The sequence below is a fragment of the Peromyscus maniculatus genome, chromosome 15 (assembly GCF_049852395.1).
Source record: "Peromyscus maniculatus bairdii isolate BWxNUB_F1_BW_parent chromosome 15, HU_Pman_BW_mat_3.1, whole genome shotgun sequence".
Lineage (NCBI taxonomy): Eukaryota > Metazoa > Chordata > Mammalia > Rodentia > Cricetidae > Peromyscus > Peromyscus maniculatus.
This window is the reverse complement of record NC_134866.1, coordinates 42,726,703-42,752,491: the sequence shown is the minus strand read 5'-3', so window position 1 is coordinate 42,752,491 and position 25,789 is coordinate 42,726,703. Positions and strand designations below refer to the sequence as shown.

Genomic DNA, 25,789 nt, shown 5'->3' with positions numbered 1-25,789 from the left:
TAACTGTGTGTATATGTTCTCATGTATCCATGCATGCATGCAGTGTATGTATGTATGCCTACAGAAGTTAGAGAGCAACAACCTGTGTTTTTTTTTTTTTTTTTGGTTTTTCGAGACAGGGTTTCTCTGTGTAGCTTTGCGCCTTTCCTGGGACTCACTTGGTAGCCCAGGCTGGCCTCGAACTCACAGAGATCTGCCTGGCTCTGCCTCCCGAGTGCTGGGATTAAAGGCGTGCGCCACCACCGCCCGGCAACAACCTGTGTTTTACTCAAATCATCTCCCACCTTATTTTTTCAAGCCTCTGACTGAAACTGAACTTGATTCAGCTAGACTGACTGGCCAGCAAGCCACAGAGATCCTCTTGTCTCCACCTCCCCAGTGTGGGGTTACACACATGCACTGCTCTGTCTGCCTTTTCACATGAATTCTAAAGATTTGAACTCGGCTCCTCATGGTAACATGGCAAGCAATTTTCCAACTAAGCCATTTCCTTATCCTCCCTTTTTCCTTTTCTTGAGACGGGTCCCACATTGCAGCCTCAAGCTTATGGTAATCTTCCTGCCTCAAGTGTCAAGTGCTGAGATTATAGGTATGAGATACTCATTATTCTTATGTTTAAACTATCACACTTCAAATAAGACTATTATGTAGCCGGGCGGTGGCGGCACACGCCTTTAATCCGAGCACTCAGGAGGAAGAGGCTGGGGCCAGCCTGGTCTACAGAGTTCCAGACAGCCAGGGTTACACAGAGAAACCCTGTCTCAACAAAATGTTATATAATTATGAAGAATGACTTAGAGAAAAAAATGACATTTATAATGAAGTTGTTTAAAATATGGTATTAATTATATCAGATGTATATAAATTGTATTTTTCTAAAGAAAGATTCCCTAAGCAATTTGTACTGAAAAACCTAAAAGTAATAAATCAAATAGCATGAGCACCTTATGCACTAAATGACATTTGCCATTACGAGAAACTAAAGACATTTAGCCTTACCACCATCTTCCTTGAAACTTCTGCGCCATGACAGCGCAGTGGAAGAAGAAGCACATGGGCAGGTTGAAGCACAAGAAAAGATGAGGCAGAGGTCTAAGTAAACCAGCTTGTGCACCCATGAGGTCTGAAGAGCAGAGGTAGGGGATGCTGAGGGCTGGGAGAGGGGTACAAGTTGCTGGACTGTGCAATACTGTCGGTATATGCCTCAATGGACTTGGAACATCACCATCTGCTTGCAGAGACCACCTGAGAGACCTGATTGCCTTCATTACATCCAAAACAGTCCCGCTGGCCCTCTGCCCTGCACCTTTGGCATTCTGGACTAGTTCTGTTCTCGTTTGTGGCCAAGTGTAAATTGTGTACAATAAACCATCTTTCTCACTGACTCAACTGAAGAATCAAAACAAAACAAAACAAAAAACCAAGAAACTTCATAAAGACTGGAGATACAGCTTATTCCAGCTCTAGGGCAATGAGTCTGGATACCCTTACACGAGAAAGCATATGAGGTACAAAGACTGATGAAGTCTCTTTAAAAACTCACACTGTGGGGCTGGAGAGATAGTTCAGCCCTTAAAAGCACTTGTTGCTTTTGTAGAGGACCCAGGTTTGATTCCTTAGCACCAACATTGGTAACTCTAGTTCTGGGGGGGGTCCAACAGGCACACATATGTGCACATACATGCATACATACATATAACACATTCATACACATAACGTAAATACATCTTAAGAATAAAAATAAATTCGTAAGAGCTAGCTTGAAGAGCGCTCACTGGTTTAACGACTGTTAAGTTCAAAGAGCAAGATAATGGACACAGTGCTCAGCTGTGAAAGCACTTGACACACAAGGCTGAAGACCCGAGTTTCATACCCCTCTCCCCTCTTCTTTTAAAAAGCCAGATGTAGTGATTTACACCTGTAATCCCAGCACTCCTACAGTGAAGACAGAAGGCAGAGACAAGACAAATGGCCAGAAGCTCACCTCTACAGTGCTTCGGCTGAAACAAGAGATTCTTGCCTCAAAACAAGGTGGGTGGAAAGCTGCCTTCTGACCTGCACACAAGTAACCAACACACACACACACACACACACACACACACAATCTTAAAAATGATAATGTGATCATTAAAAGGCAAAAGTCTAAATATGGCACATCCGTAAAACACAATTTTCAGCAATAAAGAGAAAAATGTTGGTATGTTATAGGAACAAACAGCAAATATACTGAGTAAAGTGAGGCAAAAAAAAAAAAGATACACTATGCTGAAACAAAATTTAAATGTTAAATTTAAGCAAATTCTAGACAACGTAAACTGCTCCACAGCGATGGGAAAGATAGGTTGCTTAAGTGGAAGGCTAAAGATGAAATGCACTACCAAGAAGCTCTCAGAGGTGCAGATTCTACTGTTTGTGGTGATGGTTTAGAGGGCTCCAATTAACCAATGAAAGGACAGAGGGTAGAAAGAGGAAGGGGAGGGTGTGTGTGTGTGCACACCTCATTTCCCTAATACTGATAAGCAGCCAGGTGTGGGGATGAACGCCTTTAATTCCAATAGGTATGGGCTACATAGAGAAACCTTGCCTCTGAAAAACAAAAACAAAACTGATACACAACCAAGCATTAAGCTTGCCTTTTCTTTATGAACTGTATTTCAAGGTAAAAATGAACAGCTGATGAAAATCCTAGTATGATTTTTGGTTGTTGTAGTAAAACATTGACCAAAACCAACTTGGAGAGGAAATGGTTTATTTCAGCTTTCGTGTTTGCAATCCATCATCCAAGAAAGACAAAGTAGGAACTTGGAGGGACCAAAGCAGAGACCCGAGAGAAATGCTGCTCACTGGCTGGTTCAATTCCCTTTCTTAAACAGCTCAGGCCCACCTGCCCAGGGAAGGTACCACCCACAGTGAACTGGGCCCTGCCACATAAACTAGCAATTAAGAAAATGCTCCAAAGACTTGTCCCCCAGGACAATCTGGTGAAGGCAATTCCTCGGGTTAACAACTGAAACTAACTTTGACAATAAAGAGGAAATTTTTTAGAAAATCTTATTTGTGTGGTATTTGCACATCGTAAAGACCAGAGGACTTCCAGCATCCCACATAATTCCCTCGTGACAGGGTTTCTCACTGAAATAACTCTGAGGCTAGGTTGGCAATGAGACAGCCCCAGCCTCTTGGTCGGTGCCCCACAGTGCTGGGGTTGCAGGTGCTCACACATCCATGCGCAACTTTTTTTATGTGAGCCCTGGGGACTCGAAATTAGGTCCTTATTCTTGCACAGAAAGCACTCTTACCCACTGGCCATCTCCTCAGCCTCAAGAAATTTTTTTTTTTAATATAGGTCCGCGTAAGAGATGCAGAAAGAAATAAACTGGTCTAACTGAGTGTAGTGGGGTACACCAGCAATTTCAGCACTAGGGAAACGGAAATAAAAGAATAGCGAGTTCCGGGCCTGCCTAACTTACAACAGCGAGACCTTGAATCTGATTTTTTTTTATTATTATTATTTTTAAACCTACACCTCGGGAGATGAAATCTCTTCCTCGTGTAAAGCTATTTGCCTTCGCGGTTTAAACACTCTTCCTTACACGTTTCCACCTTGGCTCAACTAGTTCTTAACGGTTTAAAGACTAGGTGGGAGGTGTTGTGCAGGTGACACACAGGACGCCCCCCCACCTCGGCCCCCCAAACCAAGCTTACCTAGCCTGCGATGTGAGGGTTACAGCCAGCAAGCGTGGCCTGAGGGAGCGCAGGGGCGGGAACTCACGCTGGGACACGATCTGCGGACACGCGCGATCGGACACGGTCTGCGGACACGCGCGATCGGACACGACCTGCGGACACGCGCGATCGCCCAGACCGTATTTTCCCCCCTCTCACAACGTTTTCTTCCTGCCCACAACTCTCCTCTCCGACTCCTTCACCTCCCGGCTCCACTGAACGAACATCCCCACGTTCTGAGCTCCGCGCCGGGCTCGGGTTTCCTCCCACGGGCACCCAGCACAGGGAAACACACACACAACAGCTCGGAAGCCCCCCTTACCCCGCCTTGTCTGTGGGCGCTGGCGGCCCCTTCCACTTCTCTTTCTCCTTGTCTTTGTCCTTCTTGGCTCCCGCTGCGGTGGCCGAGTCATCCTCGAAGACGCTGAAGAGCTCGTCCCCGAAGGCGTCCGCCATCTTCCGGAGCCCTGGAGTCCGAATCTCCCTCCTACCCAGCAGGCCCCGCGAATCGCACTCACAGTGACGCCGAATAGAGACTCTACGGCGGCCCGCAGGGGTCGAAACGAGCGCGTCTCCAGGCCTGCGCGACTTTTCCCCCTGTTCGTCCGGGTTCGGGCCCCTGTCCTTTCTCTTCGACCACTGCGAGGTGGGCAGATCAGTGATTAATAACCCAACGGCAAGTGACGCACGGCACCAGGCATGCCGCTGGTGCCCGGGAGCCAAGAGGCGGAGCCTGGCAAAACGGACCAATGGAGCCGGAGCCCCAGCCGAGGAGCCCGGATGGAGGAGGCTGGGTGGAGGCGTGGGAGCCGGCTAACGTGAGCAGCTCTCCGGCTTCTGTTGTGTGGCCGCCGCGATCTGGATCTGGAAGCACGCTCTTCCTGCAGCTGGAAACATGGGCGGCAAAAACAAGAAACACAAGGCGCCGGGAGCCGCGGCGGTGCGGGCTGCCGTGTCTGCTTCCAGAGCCAGAAGTGCCGAGGCCGGAGCTGTTGCGGAAGCCCAGAGCAAGAAGCCCGTGGCCAGGCCGGCGCCCGCCGGACCCCCCGGCGCCCGGGAGCCCCGAGTCAAGCAAGGTACGCCCTGGTCCAGTGCCCAGCCTTATGCCCTCACACCTTGCCCCGTGTCCAGCAAAGAATAGTCAGAGCCGTGCTGATGAGATCCACACTCGTTTGTCGTCCACGCGCGAGCTTGCAAGCTGTCGGTGGAGTGGCCTTGTAGATCGGTCTAAGTCAGGGAGGGCCTTTGGCCATGAAAGTGGCAAAAGGACCTCCGCTACAGCATGGCACCGGCTTTCTGGCTCTCGTTTTCTCCTTCTCAGAACCGAGTAATGGTATCTACTGTTGTTGGGCAGGAGGAATCCGTCCTGAGCTGTCAAAACAGCCACTCCGCTAATGCGGAGAGGAGTAAGCAGTGTACAGTGAAGTCCTTCTGTCCTGATGCCAGCGCTGTTTTCTGGCTGTTCTTCATTCTTGCCTTCTTCAGCATCTATGCAGTGCCCTTGTATGTTCTAGAAAAGTCAGTATTTCCCAAGAATAGCAGCACTTTACGCGGTGAACACTGGGCTAACTTACTGTAAAATCCCCGTGGTTCTTCCGGCAGACTTGCGTTTTTGCTTACCCTGCAGATTGCTTTGATGACTTGAAGGTGACTAGTACCTGCCACTAGTTCCAAAAACATCAAACTTACATACTGTTTTGTTCTGCTTACTTTGCTTGCGTGTAGTTCTTTTTGTGTTTCACCAACAAAAACTTGCAAGCATATGTGTTTATATATACACAGATACTTATATATAAACTGGTGGTAATAAGACTGACAAAATAGACACATCACCTCTAGGGCAGCTTGGGAATCTAATTTGCTAATCACACAAACAAACGTATTGGTTTATAGTTGCTAAGCTCCGCAGAGAAACGCCTGGGAAGAAAGCTTAACAGTGTGTTCCTGGTTTTCCAATGAGGAATAATGAAAAAGTGGCAGTCGAGCCGAAATTAGAGGCTGTCTAGAAGTTAACTTTGCAAAGCTTGGCAGAACATTCCAAAGATCTTGAGTTAGAAAGAGAGTGCTTGGAGCTCTTGAGGAATTCAAAGAATAAGCATTGTGGACAGGGAAATAGATGGGACAGGAGAAATAGGCTAGTACCACACTTACACCTAGAGAGTAGTCCTTTGTAACTGCAAATTATTATTAGGTTTGTGGTTTCAGATATGACGCATTTCCCCAAGTATTCTATAGAGTCGCAAGCTGCAGGCCAAGGTCTTTTTCTTTCCCCACCTCTACTGACATCTCACTGGATTCTTTCAAGTTTCTGGTAGTCGTTTGTTGTATTATCTGTCTTCCCGTCCCTCCAGTCCTAAAATGTTAACTTTCTCCAGGTGTCTGTCCTTGACAGTGGAGTTCCTTTTTACAGCCCTCCCAGAAGAGGTCCCAAGAGGTCCCTGTGCCGTGACTTGTGACTTTGCCATTGTATTGTCAATGACTTTCAGTCCTGTAGATGACTTCTCAATTGACATTCTTACACTGGCTTTGTTTCCAAGCTCAAGACAGCCACTTCAGCATTTTCTTAACACCATTTTCCTGTGCGTGCGTGCGTTTTCTTGTTTATCCTAGACCAAAGGTTCCTTTTAAAAATAGTTTTGACATCTATTTATTTTGTGCATGTGTGGATATACTTATGTACATATAAGAGGACAATTGTGGGAGTTAGTTCTCTCCACCACATGGGTTCTGGGGATCAAACTCAGATCATCAGGCTTGGCAGCAAGCTTCTTTATGGCCTCGGCCATCTCGATGGCCCCTTGAGTTACTTTTGATGCTCTCTTTGGTTTGCATTTAATCTGTAGCTACGCCCTGTGTAATTTTAATATACCCTTTGATGTGTCCTGTTTTGTTCACATTCTCCTCTAAGTATTCACATGGAGTGCGAACAGAGCCTCTTAAGAGGTCCCTACAGTTCTACTCTTTTCTCCTCCAGTTAGTCCAACATGACAGCAGATTGATCTCTCAGAAATGCTGCTTTGATGGATCATGCCCATGCCTTCCATAGCATCCTTACTGACTGCACTAAGATCCAAACCGTTCAGCTAGCATAGAAGTCTAGCGTCTTTGCTGATCTGTTTTCGACTGTTGTAAATCTGGCATCTTTTTGGTTCCAAGTAGAACTTGGCTTTCTGCCTCATCATCTCTATTTTTTTTTTTTTATCTGAATGGAATGTCATCTGTCCCTAAAACCATCTACTAAAACCGTATGCCACCCTTTTCAGATATCAGTTCTTTTTTTAAAAATTTCTTCCTTACCTCTATAGTTTATGTGTCATGGTTGTTTTTATCATTCTTTTTGATAGTTAAGTCTTCCCTTACACGAGGAATTATACTTTTATATAACTTACAAAATTATAGTATATAATGGATATGTGTTAACATCTTTGAAATATCTAGTTCAGTGCTTTTTGTTATTAAAAAAATTCCTTGGAAAAATGACAAGGAGACAGTCAGAGGAGTCATTAACACCAATAAATCAAAAGGGGAGTTACTTCCAAATTTGCACAATTTACCAAACAAACGTCTCGTGAAAGACAGAAAATAGTGACTTGGTACTAGCTGAATGGGAAGAGACTTCTGTTTTGGTTTGGAATAGGGATGGCTCCTCATAGAAAAGATTTAAGCCAAGATAAAGCAAACAGCTGTTAGGATTCCTGGAGACAATGTTAAGGCAGAGGAAAGCAGAAGCTCAAAGCCCTGTGGGTCAAACGTGGTAGGTATAGGAGGAACGTGTGGCGGGAATAGAAGGGAAAGGGTTAAAATGAGGCAGGAGCCTGGGAAGTGAGTAGACAAAGTTCAGTGCGGAGGGAGGGCTGGTGGTAGTGTTAAAGAGTGACGAGAAAGAGAAGAAAGCTTTGCATCCTTAGCTGAGCAGGTCCAAAGTGCTGGCATCGGTGCCCGTTCTCATAGGTGCTGACAATTCAGATTGCCTTTCTTCACTTACCTCTTAGCAGTCTGTACTTTCTGTTCACAGCTGATTCTGGTAATCACTCCCTTATATTACTCCCCTAGAATATGAGCCCCATGAGGATAAATACTGGATTTTTTTTCTTTTCTTTTCTTTTTTTTTAAGATTTTATTATTTATGCATGTGTATGAGTGCTTTATCTGCATGTACAACTTTATGCCAGAAGAGGGCATCAGATCCCACTAGAGATGCTTGTGAGCCGCCATGTGGTTGCTGGGAGTTGAACTCACGACCTCTGGAAGAGCAGCCCATGCTCTTAACCACTGAGTCATCTCTCCAGCCCCAGATTTTTTTTTCCTTAACCACCAGAGTACCTGCTTGTAGATGTAACCAACCGTCTTATTAAATAAGAAACACAGAAACAATGTAAAAGAGAAAGCCAAGAGGTCAGAGCTCAGAGCTAAAATCTCACCCTTCCTCCTCTGTGACCCAGCTTCTCGAAAGAGAGCTATTTCCTGTGCGTAAGTCATTTTTCCAGTCATTCTGCCTTCTCATTGGTTGTAAACCCAAACACGTGACTGCCTCGTCACTGTCTGAATGTACAGCCCCCTAGGTCTTAAAGGCATATGTCTCTAATGCTGGCTGTATCCCTGAACACACAGAGATCTATGGGATTAAAGGCGTGTGCCACCAACACCACACTCTGTCTATGGCTCTAATAGCTCTGACCCCCGGGCAACTTTATTAACATACAATCAAAATCACATTTCAGTACAATTAGAATACCACCACACCTGCTTGAATCTTTTGGCTGATCAAAAGGAAGTTAGAGCTGTCTTAAGTGTCTTAGTGATAAGGGGGACATTAGCATTGTTGCGGATATGAAAAATAGCACAGTATAAGAGGAACAGGCTCCAAGAAAGACAGTGTGGAAGTGACTATGGTTTATTTATTTTTTCAGCAGTTGAATCACTTTGAAGATGTGTGGTGCACCATTACCTGACCTTTTGGTTATAAATTTAGAATTTATAATACTTTTGTCATAGAGATACTGCATACTGACACCCTTAATTCTAGTTAGATTTCTGTTTACTTTTACCATCCGAATAAGTGGTAAGGAAAACGATGTCATAAATCTTAAGCAATTTTACTTGGCATAAGAACGGGAACCAACTTTTCAACGACTATTAACTAAGAATTTTTGTTTGTTTTGTTTTGGAGACAGTTTCTCTGTGTAGTGAATTTTTTGTTTGTTTTGTTTTGGAGACAGAGTTTCTCTGTGTAGTGAATTTTTTGTTTGTTTTGTTTTGGAGACAGAGTTTCTCTGTGTAGTGAATTTTTTGTTGCTTTGTTTTCCAGACCGAGTTTCTCTGTGCAGCCCTGACTTTCCTCTAACTCTGTAGATCAGGCTGGCCTCAAACTCAGATCCGCCTGCCTCTGCCTCTGGAATTAAAGTCATGTGCCACCGCCACCCAGCTTGATTTAGAATTTTAAAATGAAGTTACTAATTTAGCAAGTTTAAATACCTACTTTCTCCTCACTTTTTTCCTGAATAAGGGATTAGAAACATGTAAGAAGCTGGTAGCTTGCCATTATGAAAATTAGCAACAGACAGGAGAGGAGAGGAACGAACCATCAATGGAAAAATTACAGCAAGGGTGACGGTGGTGGGAGTGGAGAGCAAGATGGCTCAGATTTAAGAGTGCTGGCTAGGAAGCCTGATGACCTGGTCCCCTGGCTCGATCCCTGGGACCATGAGGGGAAAGAGAGAACTGGCCCTTGGAAGTTGTCTTCTCACCTCCACTGGTGTCCTCCCCCCCCACACACACACAACCATAAATAAATGTAATGAAGAAAAATGTTGTAAGTTTCTACTAAGCAGTTTTATACAACCAGCTATTCATGATGTGCTGCTAAATCATCATTATAAATGTATTTACTGCTACTCAATTGTAAAAGCTGTGGGATGTTGAAAAACAATCATAGTAGCAAAAAAATTCCATGGTTTCTTGTAGAACAAAATGTGAAATGGAGTATGTCCCTTGGAACAGGAGAAATTCAGTACACATTTCTACTTCAGGCTTTCTCCTACTTGTAGTACAGTACAAAAAAAAAGCTTAAGCTTTTAGAAACCGAATAACTTATTGAAAACCATTCACTTAACATATTTTACATTTGTCACTTCATATGCTCTATAAACATTTCAATAATTATGCTTTAAAGCAGAATACTTCCCTATCAGTACAAATGACTTTCAACAAACTACCTCTAAATACAGTGCAGTGTGTGATGAACTTTGAAATTTATACCCACTGGCTTGTGTGTTTCATGCTTTGAGAGGAATGGTGTGTGTCCAGGCTGTCTGAAGCTCACCACACATTCTTTGCATAAGATGCTGGGTTTTGGGGTTTTTTTGTTTGTTTGTTTGTTTGTTTGTTTTTGTTTTGTTTTGTCAAGACAGGGTTTATCTGTGTAACAGTCCTGGCTGTCCTAGATCTCGCTCTGTAGACCAGGCTGGCTTTGAACTCACAGAGATCCACCTGCCTCTGCCTCCTGAGTGCTGGGATTAAAGGCCTGTGTAACCACTGCCCAGCTAAGATACTTGCTTTTTGTGTTAACACTAATTTATTTCAGTAAGACCTAATATTTCAGAAAGTGGCTTTAGAATCCCTGCAGCCTTCCTTTTGAAAGCAGACAATATAATTCAAACAACTTCTTTTTTTTCAGAGCTGAGGACCGAACCCTGGGCCTTGCACTTGCTAGGCAAGCGCTCTACCACTGAGCTAAATCCCCAACTCCTCAAACAACTTCTTAAAACAAAAGCTTATTTCTAGTCTGTCAAGTGAGTTTCTGGGCAAATAAGTGTCCCAAAGACCATGGAACCAATGTTTATTAAACAGTCTGTATAAATAGGGAAGGCAACTGTTTGCTCTGTTCTCAGACCTTAACATGTGGCTTACAACATTATATACATTGTATATATACCAAAGTAATTTTTTTTCTGCAGTGAGAAAAAAAATTAAAGAAATAAAGAAAATTAGAACATTCTTAGGAAAATTGAAGAAAAAAGAACCTAAGACTTTTCAGCACCTCATGAATAGTGCATTAATAGATATAACAATGCATCATAAAAAAACACTTTTGAGTTTTTATTATTGCACTTCGTTGTTGTAGGATATTAACTCTATGAAGCTGTGTTGCTTTGCCTATCTAAAACACCTGATGATCTAATACAGAACTAAATGGCCAATAACGAGGCAGGAGAAAGGATAGGCGGGGCTGGCAGGCAGAGAGAATAGAAGGAGAAATCTGGGAGGAAAAGAAGAGGCATAGCCAGAGGAGGAGGAGGACCCCAGCGGCCAGCCCCCATCTACACAACAGGCCACGGAGTAAGATTTACAAAAGTAAGAGAACAGGAAAAGCCCAGAGGCAAAAGGTAGATGGGATAACTTAAGTTAAGGAAAGCTGGCAAGAAACAAGCCAAGCTAAGGCCAGGCAGTTCTAATTAACTATAAGCCTCATGTGTGATTTATTTGGGATCTGGGTCACGGTCCCCCAAAAGAGCAAAAACAAACAGCAACACTTTGTACCGTGCCAGGAATTGGGTATTCATTGGGATGGATTTGAAAATGAGAGGACCTTAGTTGAACTGGTAGTATCTCTATGGTAAGATCTCACTTCTTCAGTCCCTTAGAATACTGTCTGGTCTGAAAACACTCATCAGGGTCCCAGTCTCCTTCCTGTAAATGCTGCTGCAGGATTTTCTGAGTCACCTGATGGTTTTCCAAGAAGTCAGCTCTTTTCTTATTTATACTGGAAGTTTGAAGTGAAAGCAAGGAAGTAAGATAAGGGAAAGTTTTAGATGAAAGTTTGGAGGAGACAAAGGGGAACTTGCTAAATTCAAACAAACCAACAGTCTTTGTAAAGGGATTTACAGTCTCAACCCTGAGGATAGCTCAACTTGTTTCCCAGTATGGGCTTGGTCATTTGCTTATTTTAAGACAAGACCACACTTGGTAATATTCTGGGGGCTGTTGCTATAAAGCAGTGGCTCTCAGACGTGTGCTCAGAGAGTCCTAAGGAACTGCTGACCCTTCTGGGGACAGCTCTGACATTAAAACTGTTAGTGGAAGAGTTCTAAACTTGTGCTTTGTTTCCTCCTGAGTTGGGTAGTACAGTTGTCTAGAGTCTACACGACACATATTATAACATCAGATTTAGTGCAGAACCAGATGGTACAGACCAAATGGGTGTGTTCCCGAAGGATGTGTGTTGAACTACCAGCCCCCAGGGCAGCTGTATTGGAGTTAAGGCCAGCAAGGAAGTGGTTATGGCTAATGATGTTGAAGGGTAGGATCTGTTCAGTAGAATTAGTGTCCTCATAAGAAGGCCTCCTGAGAGCACAATCTTCTCTAGATAAGCACACTGAAAGAACCATGTGAGCATACAGCAAGGTGATGACCACCTACATAACAGGACAGGAGACCCTAGAATAAAACGTATGTAGCTGGCACCTTGATCTTACCATTCCGATCTTCAGACTGAGAAATAAATTTCCCTTGAGTGAGCCACCCAGAAGTGTTGACTAATTTGGCCTGGCTGCCCAAGCAGATTAAAACACCAAATGTGTGAGATTTGTAACATAAGGCTATGTGTGTCCAAGAAACATCACCAAGAACAAAGAAAGCTTTTCAATACACGAAAGATATATTTTGTTTGTTTGTTTTGGAAAACATGTTTTGCTAAAGTTTGTTTACATTAACATACAGCCTTATTTTTAATGACTAATGAATGAAATTTACTTTTTAATTTATATAATAAGTCAATAGTTACAATCCATGTAAATAAAAATATACTTGAATCCTCAATAATTTTTAAGAATAAAGAAGTCCGTAGCCAGACTTATTGGTGGAGGCCGGTAATTCCTGTAATTGCTGCTCTTCAGGAGGCTGAGGCAAGAGGCTTCAGAGTTCAAGGCCATTCTGAACTACAAAGTGAGTTCAATGTTAGCCTGAACCATTTAGTGAAACCTTTCTCAAAACCTAAGAAGAAGGGGCTGGCAGGATGGCTCAGCAGGTAAAGGCACTGGATACAAACCTGAGTTGGTCATCAGCCCCATGTGGTGGGAGGAAAGAACTAGCCCCTGCAGCTGGTCCTCTCACCTCCACATGCATGCTGTGCACATGTCCCGGCTCACGCATCCGGTGGGAAGATGGGGGGGGGGGAGGGGGGGGAAGAAGCTGCTATTCACCTTTTCATCAACACCTGGGAAGCAGAGCGCAAGAAGAGGGGTGAGACTGTCCGACCTCAAAGGCATCCCCAACTGTACTTCCTCCAGCAATGGTCCACATCCCAAAGGTTCATAACCTCCCCAAACAGCATCACCTTCTGGGAACAAGTGTTCACATACGTGAGCCTGTGGGGACACTTCTCATTCAGACCACCATGGTAGCTCATCCAAACAGCAAGAAAACGTGAAGTCTGGAGGGTAGCATGTTAGGGGAGACACAGTGGGGAGTTGGAGGAGGGAAATGGGGCTATGTATGTGATCATACTTCATTGTATACATGTATGAAATTCTCAGTTTAAATATAGGATGGATTGTGGCTTAAATCCTTGAGAGGGGGCTCATACTTTCTTTTGGGGCTTTGAAACGGAAAGGACAGATTTCCAGTGTATGCAGGCATCAAGTGTGGTGACTTGTTATGACAGCCCTTAGAAGCTAGTACAGCCATCCTGGACTTGAGGCTCCTCTCTCCAGCCTGTCTCCTCACTCAGAATCCTGTTTTCAGGGGAGACTATTTTCTTATTAGATTTGACAGTCTCCTAGAAACCCCCAAGATGTCTCAGCTAGGTGTCAAGGATAAGAACATCTCATCTGGGCAGTGGTGGCACACCCCTTTAGTCCCAGCACTTGGGAGGCAGAGGCAGGCAGATCTCTGACTTCAAGGCCATCCTTGTCTACAGAGTGAGTTCCAGGACAGCCAGAGCTACACCAAAAAAAAAAAAAGAAAAAAAAAAAACAACAACAAAAGGATAAGAACATCTGATTAAGAAATGTGAAGTTGAAGATAATTGACCTCAAATGTATATAGACATTTGAGTTTTAGGAAAAACTAGTTCCCCTTAAAGAGTGCTAATTGTTAAAATGGTTTTGAAGTTTTTAAGGGTTTGAGTGCTTTGGTAAAGTGAGGGGAGAGAGCTAAAATCAGAGGTTTACTATTTAGCAGCCTTTAGAGGAAAATTAAAATGGTATAGTGAATATTAATCTTTAAGTCCTCTGACTATTTGTTGTCTGTTACATACAGGTCCAAAAATTTATAGTTTCAATTCTACAAATGATTCCGGTGGTTCTGCAAGTTTGGACAAATCTATTTTGAAAGTGAGTAAGCAAGGCTTTGCTGCATTTCAGGAAGCATTCTCTTTAAAGAAATCCAGAGACTTGTAAGCAGTTGAGAGCACCTGCTGCTCTTGCAGAGGCCCCAGCTTGTTTTCTAGCGCTTACATTAAACAGCTCACAACTGCCCTCGACTCCAGTGTCAGGGAGTCCAACACCTACTCTGGCCTCTGCAGGCACCCACATGTACATGGCATACACACACACATATACACACACACACACACACACATACACACACACACGCATACGCACACGCACACGCACACACAAGTAACTAAATAGATCTCTTTTAAAGTTATATCCTCAAATAACAGGAAAATTATGGGATATTTAAATTTTTTATAAATAATACCCTATCTCCTAGGTAGATGTAAGTCAGACACGTGTTGAGAGCTCATGAGAAATGAATGAAAGTCTGGATAAAGCTTCCTTTGGCCCTACATGATGTCCTTCATAATTTACAAGTCAATTTCTTGGTGGTGATATTGGCATTTAATGTATCTTCTTAAAGCATTGTCATGCTGGATTACAACTTTATATTTTCTCAGATTAGACTAAATTCCTGGAGTATGTTTTTGTGCTTACTAGATAACATTTAGTTAAGTAATAAAGGAAATCTGTTTTTTTTTTTGTGGGTGAAACACTTCCGTGTTTTTCAGTTAAAATATCTAAACAACAAGGTAAATGACGAGTAGCAATAGTTGGAAACAAGCCAGGAGCCAGAGAATTCATACCCTATGATTGCTCGACCGATGAGTTTTCCTTTGACGGGCCGGGTCCTTCTTAGGGCAGTGGACAGTCTGTGAAGAGGCTTGAGTTGCTTTACAAATAAGGCGGATTTCTAGATTCCGACCAGAAGAGTTCTATTTCAGTGGGGCGGGGCTTGCTAATCTTTGCCCTGACTATCCAAGAGTGACCTAAGACATATGCCTGTGAGGCTTTATAAGAAGTTTTTCCACCTTGCCATAAGTGATGTTGTTTTCCATATTTCAGTAGGAATACAATCATGTTGTAGGAATGTGGGCAAAGGCATGGTAATCCAAAAAATAAAAATATATCTTCTTTTAGCTAAAATTTTGAGTCTGGTTGGAAGGAATATTAGAAAACTGTATGATTTGCTGATAATGTTTTGATAATTTGGTTTCTAATTACTGTAAACGTTCTTGACTTCAACAGGTAGTAATTAATAATAAACTAGAACAAAGAATTATTGGAGTGATCAATGAGCATAAAAAGCAAAATAATGACAAGGGAGTGATTTCCGGGAGACTTTCTGCCAAAAAATTGCAGGTATTTCCACCACCACTCCTACTTTTCGTTTGTTTGTTGATCAAGACAGGGTTTCTCTGTGTAGCTCTGGCCCTCCTGGAACTCGGTAGACCAGGCTGGCCTTGAACTCACAGCTATCTGCCTGCCTCTGCCTCCTGGATGTTGGGATTAAAGGCGTGCATCACCACTGCCTGGCTTACTTTTCTTTTCTTTGAGGCAGGATCCCACTGTAACCTGGGTTGACAATACCTGACTTGCTGCGGCTACTTTTTTCTTCCTTCCAGAAGTAGGCATTGAATCTAGGATTTTGTGCATTTATTGGGGACAGTTCAGGGACAGCTCTAGATATAAAAGTGAATATTTTAAACTTCCATTGGAATTACATGTAGATGGTTTCTAACTGCAAGCACAGGAAAGAACTGTCTCATACAAGTTACACTCCCACACTGAAATGGTGCATACACAGTAAGTTACATTCCCACACTGAAATGGTGCATACACAGTAAGTTACATTCCCACACTGAAATGGTGGCACACACAGTTACACTCCCACACTGAAATGGTGGCATACACAGTTACACTCCCACACTGAAATGGTGGCACACACAGTTACACTCCCACACTGAAATGGTGGCACACACAGTTACACTCCCACACTGAAATGATGGCATACACAGTTACACTCCCACACTGAAATGGTGGCACACACAGTTACACTCCCACACTGAAATGGTGGCACACACAGTTACACTCCCACACTGAAATGGTGGCATACACAGTTACACTCCCACACTGAAATGGTGGCATACACAGTAAGCTACACTCCCACACTGAAATGGTGGCACACACAGTAAGCTACACTCCCACACTGAAATGGTGGCACACACAGTAAGCTACACTCCCACACTGAAATGGTGGCACACACAGTAAGCTACACTCCCAAGCTACATCTTTGAGTATCTGTATGTTCATTCCTGCCCTGCATTTTGCTTACATGCTCTGACATGATAATCTTACAAGGTAGATGCAATTGATCTTTTCAAATGGAAGACTGAGAGTTGGAAAGATGCCAGATTATGGCATAAAGTTACTGATGAGTAAGTATCAAAATAAGCTCAAAACCAGTTCTGCTCAACTTTTTAAATATCATACTGTAGAAGTACTTTATACAGAGAGATGTTTGTTAAATCACTAAAGAAAGTCCTAAGCATTCACACATAGAAAAATGTATACTTAAATTATGACATATCTATCCAACGGTATATAACTTAAAATTATTAAGAAAGGGTTCATTTCTACTAAGTATACATAAGTGAGACACACGTTGAAAGCTTGTGAGAAATTAAGGAGAGGCTGGATAAGGAATTTCCTAATAATCTGGGCATGGTTCACACGCCTTTGACCCCAGCACTTGGGAGGGGAGGCAAGTGGCTCTTTGCGTTCAAGGCTAGCCTGGTCTACAGAGCAAGTTCCAGGATAGCCAGGACTGTTGCACAGAGAAACCCTGTCTCAGAAAAACTAGAAAAAAACAAAACTGTAGTCCCCAAATTCTTATTATAATGAGCACATTTAGCTTTAAGTACGAGGTGGGACTTCTCTACCTTCCCAGCCTCCCTCCCCTTCTCTTTCTCTCTTTTTTTTGGGGGGGGTGGGGTGGGGGCTGCTAGGGATTGAGCCCAGAGTTTTTTGTATGTTAAGAAAATACTCTCCCACTGAGCTACCTCCCAGTACTCCACAAAAAAAAAAAAAATCTTTGAAATTACAGTGTATCTATTTCTGATTTAAAATTAATGAGTAAATGAAATTAGGAATTAAGAACAATGATCAGATTAGCAAATGTAACTTACATTTCTCTTTGATAGGATTTATACATGGCTTTACAAGCATTTTCCTTTAAGACTAAGGATATTGAAGATGCTATGACCAATACACTCTTGCATGGAGGCGACCTTCACTCGGCCTTGGATTGGCTCTGCTTAAATCTTTCAGATGGTAACAGTATTGTCATCAATTATCTCCTTTTCTAAAACAGGCTGTCTCTTGTTTGTTTGTTTTAGTTTAGGGGGATGTTTGTTAAATATTAGGACTGTCTATCCTTACATAAATAATAACTCAGCAGAAGGTTGTGGTTGTAACCTTTGGTAAGAACCTGAGGTACAGATAGCCTTTGTAATTGATGGAGTATACTGCCAAAAAAACAAAAAGTGAGGTAGGTTAAAATCTTCTTAAAGAAAATTTCAAAGCTGAACTAGTGAGGTAAAATAAATAGCAGCTAGATGTGGGCTAACTGTAGTCTGATGAGGGCACACACTTCCAATTTTGACATGTAAATCCGATTTCTCCTAGGATCTCTCCTAGGAGCTGAGGGTAGAATGGAATTAGATGCTTTAAATCTTGATGGAATTTATGTGTATACTTAAGTATTTGTGTGTTTGGCATATAGTTTGCATATTTATCCTCAACACATTTTGTTTTAAGATGCACTTCCTGAAGGATTCAGTCAAGAATTTGAAGAGCAACAGCCTAAAAGTAGGCCAAAATTCCAGTCTCCACAAATACAGGCTACTCTCTCACCTCCATTGCAGATGAAAACCAGGAAACAGGAAGAAGATGCTAAGATTAAGGTAATTTATTTAAGAATTTAATATTTAGGGGGATGGAGAGAGAGCTCAGTGGTTAAGAGTACTTGCTGCTCTTTTAGAGGATCTGAGTTTGGTTCCCAGCACCCACATTAGGTGGTTCACAGCTCCCTATAACTCGAGCTCCAGAGAATCTGATGCACTCTTCTGTCATCCACAGGCACCAACACACATGTGATGTACACTCACACACACATACACATTAAAACATTCTTTTTATTTAAAAAAAAAAAAAACAAAAAAACTTTAGGCTGCGGTTGGTTACACATAACCTCTAATTCTATCATTTGTAAGGCCGAGGTAGGAAGATCACTAGGATTAGGCTAGCGTGGCTGCATAGCAAAGACCCTATCTCAACAAAGAGAGAGAGTGTCTTAGTTAGGGTTTCTATTGGGAAGAGACACATGCCAAGTCTAATAAAGGAAAACATTTCAGTGGGGCTGGCTTACAGGTTCAGAGGTTTAGTCTATTACTGTCATGGTGGGAAGCATGGCAGCGTGCAGGCAGACATGGTGCTGGAGAAGGAGCAGAGAGTTCTACATGTGGGTCAACAGGCAGCAGGAAGAGAGAGTAACACTGGGTCTGGCTCGAGCTTCTGAAGCCTCAAAGCCCATCCCCAGTGACTCACTTCCTCCAACAAAGCCACACCTACTCCAACAAGGCCACACCTCCTAGTACCACTCCCTAATGACCAAGCATTCAAATATATGAACGTATGGGGGCCATTCCTTTTCAAACCACCACAGAGAGAAGAAAGAAAGAGAAGAATTAAACATTTAAAAAAAATTAGCATGAGTTCATAAAATCTCTGAGTTTGAGGCCAGCCTGCTCTACAGGGTGAGTTCCAGGACAACTAGGGCTACAAATAGAAACCCTGTCTCAAAAAACCAAAAATAACTACACAGGTTCCCAGGCTTTCCTATCATTGCCCATCTCACCTTTTATTGTTACAAGCTACCCCAAGAGGTAGTAGCTTAAATCAAGTTTCTTTTTTCATGCTTCTGTGGTCTGGGTCAGGGTCAGCTGCAAGTTCCTCTGTTCCAGAAGAAGTGTGCTGGAACATCCAGAATGGCTCCTTTACTCATGTGACTAATGCTTCTACCAGAGACCAGCCACGCGTCCCTTTCTCTACATAGTCTGTCCACTTGATTGGTTTGGGTTTCCTCATCTGTGGTGGTTGCAGAGGGGTCGGACTTCTTACATGTCATCGGCTCCCAGGAACAAGTGAAATTGCCCTTGATAATTGTAAGGGATTGACTCCAGCACCTCCAAGGATACCAGAATCTTCAGGTATTAAAGGCACATATTTAAGATAGCACAGTATTAGTCATATCCCCTATGCATGTCCTCTCGTATGCTTCAAGTCATTTCGATTATTTATAATCCAGGAATAATGGGAGTGCTATATATGTAGTTATAATGTGTTATTTGGGGATTAGTAGAAAGAAAAAAGTCTCACTGTTAGAAATGATACAACTTTATCTTAAATATTCAGTATCTGAGTTGGTTGAGTCCACATGTATGGAAGTCCAACTGTATTTCAAAGTTAATGAGCCTGTATGTACACATTCTTATTAAGTCCCTGCTTTAATCATGCTTGATAATGTCGTTTTGGTTGAAGCAAGTCATGTGGTCAAGCCCAGTCTCTTCATGGTGGCATGTATACTGGGACACTGGGAGGTATGGTTCATTAGGGCATTCTCGAAGTACTCTATATGTCATCAAACATCTGGGGAGGTATTATCCTGGTAAAACCACTGTTTCCGGCAACACCACTAGTTTTCAAGGGTGCTAGCTAATCCTTTTTAATTCTATAAAGTAATACACTTAGAGGAGAAACAGGAAGGCTAAATGTTCTTCTAGTTTAATATTTGGTTTTAACTGGCTATGTATCCGAGGCTGACCTAAAACTCAAAATCCTCCTTCCTCAACCTCCCTGGTGCTGGCATTATAAGCAAGTGAGTAATCATTCTTTGTCTTTTGTAAGTTTAGACTTCTTTTAAAATGGTTAGTTTGTTTGTCCTTTGCTATATATTAAGTAACATGACTTTTGCAATGTTTATATGTCTGCTGTTTTTGTAGCATGAAGAACTTATAAAAGTAGAGCTTAATAGTTTTGGCATCTTTTTCTAACTCAATCTTTCAGAGATATGTTTTTCTCCTTTTAGCCAAAAAAGGAAGAAAAAAATGTGGAGGTAAATATGAAGGAGTGGATTTTGAGATATGCTGAGCAACAAGATGAAGAAGAGAAGAGTGGCAGCTCTAAGAGCTTAGACGAGGAAGAAAAGTTTGACCCTGTGAGTAGAACTCGGAATCAGGCCTCTAGCATCCTGGGAATTACCAGGCACAGTGTTGAACCTTCTTTACCCGGTTTTTCTCACTTGGGAACTGGACAAATAGCTCTCGGAAGTGATGGAAAAACTAAACAGAATTACATATGGGTAAAAAATTGGCACATAGTAACTAGTAAGTGTTAATTACATCTCTCCCATGTTTAAAGAGATAAACTTAACATATCTTAACATGACTGTTATGTGTAAAGAGTATGTTAAATTCTTTGAGTAATAGAAGGAAGGCAAAGGAAGCCAGCAGTTGGGAAAGAAAAATAGTTTATCTTAAGATTAAATAAAAGCACGAAGCTGGATGTGTTAGTTGACTTTCCACCACTAACAACAGCAGTGAGAGGTCAACTTAAGGTGGAAAAATGTTTGTTTGGCTCCCAGCTTTAGAGGTTTTAGTCCATGATCATTGGGCTGCATTGTTTTGGGGCCTGTGGTAAGGCAGGTCATATAATGACGACCTTGTCAGTGGAAGAGCTCTTCACCTCGTGGTGGACAGGGAGCAGGAGAGACTGGAGTCTCAATGTCCCTGTTAAGGGCACGCTCCTGTTTGTGTAATGTCCAACAGGCCCCATCTCCTGCTGCCCTACCACCAGAGGCTAGTGACTAAGCCTTACCATGCAGGCCTTTAGGACACCTTTAAGATCCAAAACATTAGCAGTGAAAAAGCCAAGTTATAGGAAGAAATTCATTAAAGAAGTGTCTGAAATTATATGAAGAACTTTTTAAAAGTAAATCCCTCACAAAAATAGTATGAGTGGCCAATACATGTTAAAATAATTCAGTGCTACTAGTCATGAAAATAAAAAACTGTAATGAGATACCATGATATATTGACCAAAATGTAAAGGTCAGTAATACCAAGTCTAGAGAATGTGGAGGGTAGTGGGGTCTGTCGACCTCTGTCATGGAGTTAAACACACTGACTATTGCTACAATCCCAGCTAAGGAAAACACTGTCCACCCTCTCCTTCTAAAGTCTGATCTTAGTCTGCTTATGTTGCTGTGATAAACACCTTGAGGAGGACAGGGCTTATTCTAGTTTATAAAAGTCTGTCATGAAGAGAAGTCAGGCAGGAACTGAAGCCGAAGCCGTGGAGGAACGCTGCTTACTGGATTGCTCCTCATGGCTTGTTCAACCTGCCTTCTTTTACAACTCAGGACCTGCCCATGGATGGCACTGCCCCCCAGAGTTGCTGATTTTCAGTCTGTGTTGGAATCCTGAAGGAGTTAGACTTAGTGCTGGCCGCAGCAGCAGAGTAGACTGATCTGCCCGCAAGAGTGAGAGTGAGCAGGCAAAAAGGCAGGCTTCCTTCTTCAGTGCCCTTTATCTGGGCTGCCACCATAGGCCCCTCTTTAGGGTGGGTCTTCCTTCTTAAGATCGTCTGACTGAGAAAATCCCTCACAGGAACGCCTATCAGCTTGGGCTTAGTTGATTTCAGATGTTGTCAAATTGGCAGCTAAGATCAGTCATCACACTGTGTAACTCAGCAATTCCATTTCTAGGTATATACTAAGACCTGAGGTCAGGGTCTAGGAGCCATGTTTATAGTAATAGCTAGAGTGTAGAAGCCATTTGATGTCAACCAAAGGGTAAGTCAGTAAGTAAAGAATGTGTGTACAGAATGGAAGGGAATCCGGCACACAGGGTAAGCCTGATGGATCTTGAGGACATTATGCTGGTAAGCTAAGCCAGTCACAAAAATCAAATGCTGTGTGACTCCACTTATGGGAGGTACCTAGACTAGTCAAAATCATAGAGATGGGGCGGGGTGGTGGTGGTGGAATACTCTTCTAGGGGTTGATGGAGAAAGAGGAGTGGGATATTACTGCTTACTGAGTGTAGTGTTCCACTTCTGCAGCATACCAAGTTAGCTGGGTTGTGGTTGAGGTGGCTACCAGTGACCTGAAAGTGTTAACAGCACCGAAGAGAAGAACCAAGTGGCAAGATGCATAAGTAGAGGGATGGTGGCATCGGTGTCTTATGGAGGAGAGTGAGAAGAATTCGGATGAATGGGGTGGATTTGAGGCAGTAGCTGGGCCTTGGGTTACTCCACTCCGGTGTGTCTACACACAGAATGGCCCCAGCGATTGGTGGTTGGGCTTACTGAGTTGTATTTTCCTGTGGTGATAACCATTGTATCTCCCAGCAGCACCCTCGAGTGCCTCATCTCCACGTGCTGTTGTGCTTATTTATCATCTGCCACTGCTCACTAACCTAAGGAGGAAGGCAGTTGTGGGGTTAAACTTGCAGCTCTGTAGCCTTTGCTTAGTAGAGTCATAGCCTTGTGTTTTCTGAGTTTTCTTCCACCCTTTTATGTTTCTTAATTGGTTTTGTTTCTCTCTGAGAAGTTCTAGAAGGTGATTTGCTAGGTCTAAGGCTCATAGGTTCTGACACAATGTAGTGGTCACAGATCAACTGTTCTTAGACTTTTTTTATTTTCTCTTCTTCATTTTATTTGGAAAAGAATCAAAGGTACTTGAACCTTTCAGCCAAACTTCTGGACGCAAAGGAGCAAGCAGCTGCCTTTAAACTAGAGAAAAACAAGCAAGGCCAAAAAGAGGCTCAAGAGAAAATAAGAAAGTTTCAAAGAGGTAAGTACTTGCAAGTCCTTACTTGGAGAAGTGTAACTGTATCTCTGTGTTTGCTACCAGTTTAGACTTAAGATTGGTTACCTCTTCTATAACAAGCCAAATGATAATTACTGCTGATCTTGTGGACCTTACAGCCTGTTACAACCTCCCAAGTGTTAGAACATAAAGGAGCAACATTAGTTTAAAAAATGAATGACTATCTTGTAATCAGACTTTATTTGTGGACAGTAACCTATATATTTCATGTAATTTTCAGGTCACCAAATACTGTTTGTGTGTGTGTGTGTGTGTGTGTGTGTGTGTGTGTGTGTGTGTGTGTGTGTGTGTGTGTTATATGCATGTGTGTGTGACTGGTATATGCATGTGTGTGCTAACGTGCTTGCCCACATGTGCACATATGCAAGCCAAGTGCCAACGTCAGGCATCATCTTCTATTGCTCTCTACCTTATTGTGTTGTTCGTTTCTTTCTTTCCTGTCTGTGTGTGTGTGTGTGTGTGTGTGTGTATGTGCATGATAAAAATGCTATTTCCATTCAAGAAATGTAAATGTGATCTTATGTGTTCTTTTTCCTAATGAAGGTATTAATTTTTTTAGTCTACTGCATTTACTAATTCTTTTTAGAATACATTATGAAAGTTAATAAGTTGTACTTGGCTTCTAACATAGATTCCAAGTAGGAATTAAGTAACTGGTTTTAAAAGGAAAAGAAGACATACTATTTTTAAACTATATTTGCAAAATACAAAACATAAAAAGCAAATATATAAAACTAAACTTTTTTTTTTCTTGGTAGAAATGGAAACTTTAGAAGACCATCCAGTATTCAACCCAGCCATAAAGATTTCACATCAACAAAACGAAAGGAAAAAGCCCCCTCTAGCCACAGAAGGTGAAGGTGCTTTAAACTTGAATTTATTTGAAAAAGCTGCAGCTGCCACTGAAGAAGAGAAAGGTAAATTAGGGGAACATGACTGTTGCTTTACATTTTGGCATGTTACTTATACTGACAGTTAAATGATGCTTTTGTGGGTTTGGTTTTGTTTTTTTAAGTAATAACAGTTATGAGCCATGGGTAGCACTTTGTCATTGCAGAGACGCTGGCTAAGTCCCATCTCTCCCTAGTTCATCCTCCAAACTTGACAGCTAGATTTGAACTATCAACTTGACACTGCCTAGAATCATGTGTGTGTATGTGTAGGATGGGGGGAGGGGTGGTTGTGCCCATGAGTGCCGAGGAGGCCAAAAGAGGATGCTGGATGCCCTAGAGCTGCAGTTACAAGCAATTGTGAGCTGCTCCACATGGATGCTGGGAACCAGACTCAGGTCCTCTGCAAGAGTGGTGTGTACCCTTAGCCATAGGGAGCTAACACTCCAGTCCCTGGACAAGCAGTCTTATCTTTATCAGATTGGTCTTTGGGCATGTCTGTGAGGGGTTGTCTTTGTTGATAATTGACACAGAAGGACCCGCACTATTGTGAGGGCACTGTTCTCTAGCAGGCGGCCCTTAGCTATGGAAGAAGGCTAGCTAAGCATGGGGCAGGAGGTGATCAGCAAGCAGCACTCGCCTGAGTCTCTGCTGTTTCCTTGGCCGTGAGTGAGTTCCTGCCCTGGCTTCTCTCAGTGACTCGTGGCGGACCAGCCCCCACACTTACTTACCCAGGAACTCTTGAGGAATGAGGGATAAGAGAGTTAGTTAAAAATAGAGAGTAGAGCCAGGCGGTGGTGGCGCACGCCTTTAATCCCAGCACTCGGGGAGGCAGAGGCAGGCGGATCTCTGTGAGTTCGCGGCCAGCCTGGTCTACAGAGCAAGATCCAGGAAAGGTGCAAAGCTACACAGAGAAACCTTGTCTTGAAAAACCAAAAAAAAAAAAGAAAAAAAAGAAAAAGAAAAAAGATAAAAAAGAAATAGAGTGGAGAGAAAACACAGCATAGACTCGGGTGGGCCTGGATCCCTATCGACCAGCCCAGAACTTTCTTCCAAAGGTCTATTTATAACAATGCCAAAGGGTGGAGCAAAAGCCCTTCCCCTTGCTAGTTAGACCCTTACCAACCCCTGGTACCCAGGCCGGTGGTCCAGTCAACCTCCCATGCAGTCCTGCTGAGTACTGTGACCTGGGAACTGTAAGCAAATAACCCTTGCTTCCCCAAGGTTGTCTGTAGTCAGTGTTTTAGAACAACACAGGCAAACTAGGACATGGCTTTTCTGGAAAATGCGAATGCCAGTTCATGTAAAGTCAAGTTCTCTGTTCACACCTTTTGATTTGTTGCTTCTGGTTTTATTTAACCTTGGGGATCAAACCCAGGGTCTTGCACATGTAAGCAGGTGCTCTGTAATGGAGCTGTGCTCCTCCAGTGAGAAACTGTTAGTGAGAGCAGAACAAGTCCCGAGCCTTTCATGGCTTTTGAGAGCTTTTGCATTCTGATTCCCTTGTATCTTTCCACTGTTTGCCGGTGTCCTGGCCACTTCCTTCCTGACGACGTTTGTCGTTTGACAGCTCCATTCCTTCATTCATTTCAGTGTCCCTAGTGCCTAGGCGCAAATCAAACAATACAATTCCTTGGACTCCCGAAGTCCTCCATGACCCCAAGATGTGAGGAATCATACATTTCTGTGTATTGCTGTACACACTAGTCATATTCTTTGCATGTTCATCAGATTATATTACAGATCATTCCTATATTAAATAATAGACTTTTTAAAATTTTTCACTTGTTCAGTAATATTTATTGAATCATTATTGTGCAAATAAAAGGCGTTATATGAACAAAATAACCCAACTTCTTCCCTTTTTATTGGTGCAACCTAAGTTTGGAATATGAGCAAGATAAATTGTCTATTTTTGAATTAAGATTTGTGCTTTCAAAGAATGT

General features: G+C 42.7%; 2 protein-coding genes across 2 annotated transcripts in view; one reads left to right on the top strand and one right to left on the bottom strand.

The window, feature by feature from the left end:
* The window catches only part of Mtrex (Mtr4 exosome RNA helicase), a 70,923-nt gene extending 66,740 nt beyond the window's left edge, over window positions 1-4,183 (bottom strand). Inside the window, exon 1 of the mRNA XM_076551888.1 lies at window positions 4,049-4,183. Coding sequence (XP_076408003.1) covers window positions 4,049-4,182 — 134 coding nt within the window. The 5' untranslated portion in view covers window position 4,183. The remainder of the gene's footprint in view (window positions 1-4,048) is intronic.
* Window positions 4,184-4,621: 438 nt separating this feature from the next.
* The window catches only part of Dhx29 (DExH-box helicase 29), a 46,840-nt gene continuing 25,672 nt past the window's right edge, over window positions 4,622-25,789 (top strand). The window contains exons 1-8 of the mRNA XM_042261549.2: window positions 4,622-4,802; window positions 13,984-14,057; window positions 15,252-15,365; window positions 17,207-17,336; window positions 17,823-17,968; window positions 20,152-20,280; window positions 22,791-22,917; window positions 23,712-23,870. Coding sequence (XP_042117483.2) covers window positions 4,622-4,802; window positions 13,984-14,057; window positions 15,252-15,365; window positions 17,207-17,336; window positions 17,823-17,968; window positions 20,152-20,280; window positions 22,791-22,917; window positions 23,712-23,870 — 1,060 coding nt within the window. The remainder of the gene's footprint in view (window positions 4,803-13,983; window positions 14,058-15,251; window positions 15,366-17,206; window positions 17,337-17,822; window positions 17,969-20,151; window positions 20,281-22,790; window positions 22,918-23,711; window positions 23,871-25,789) is intronic.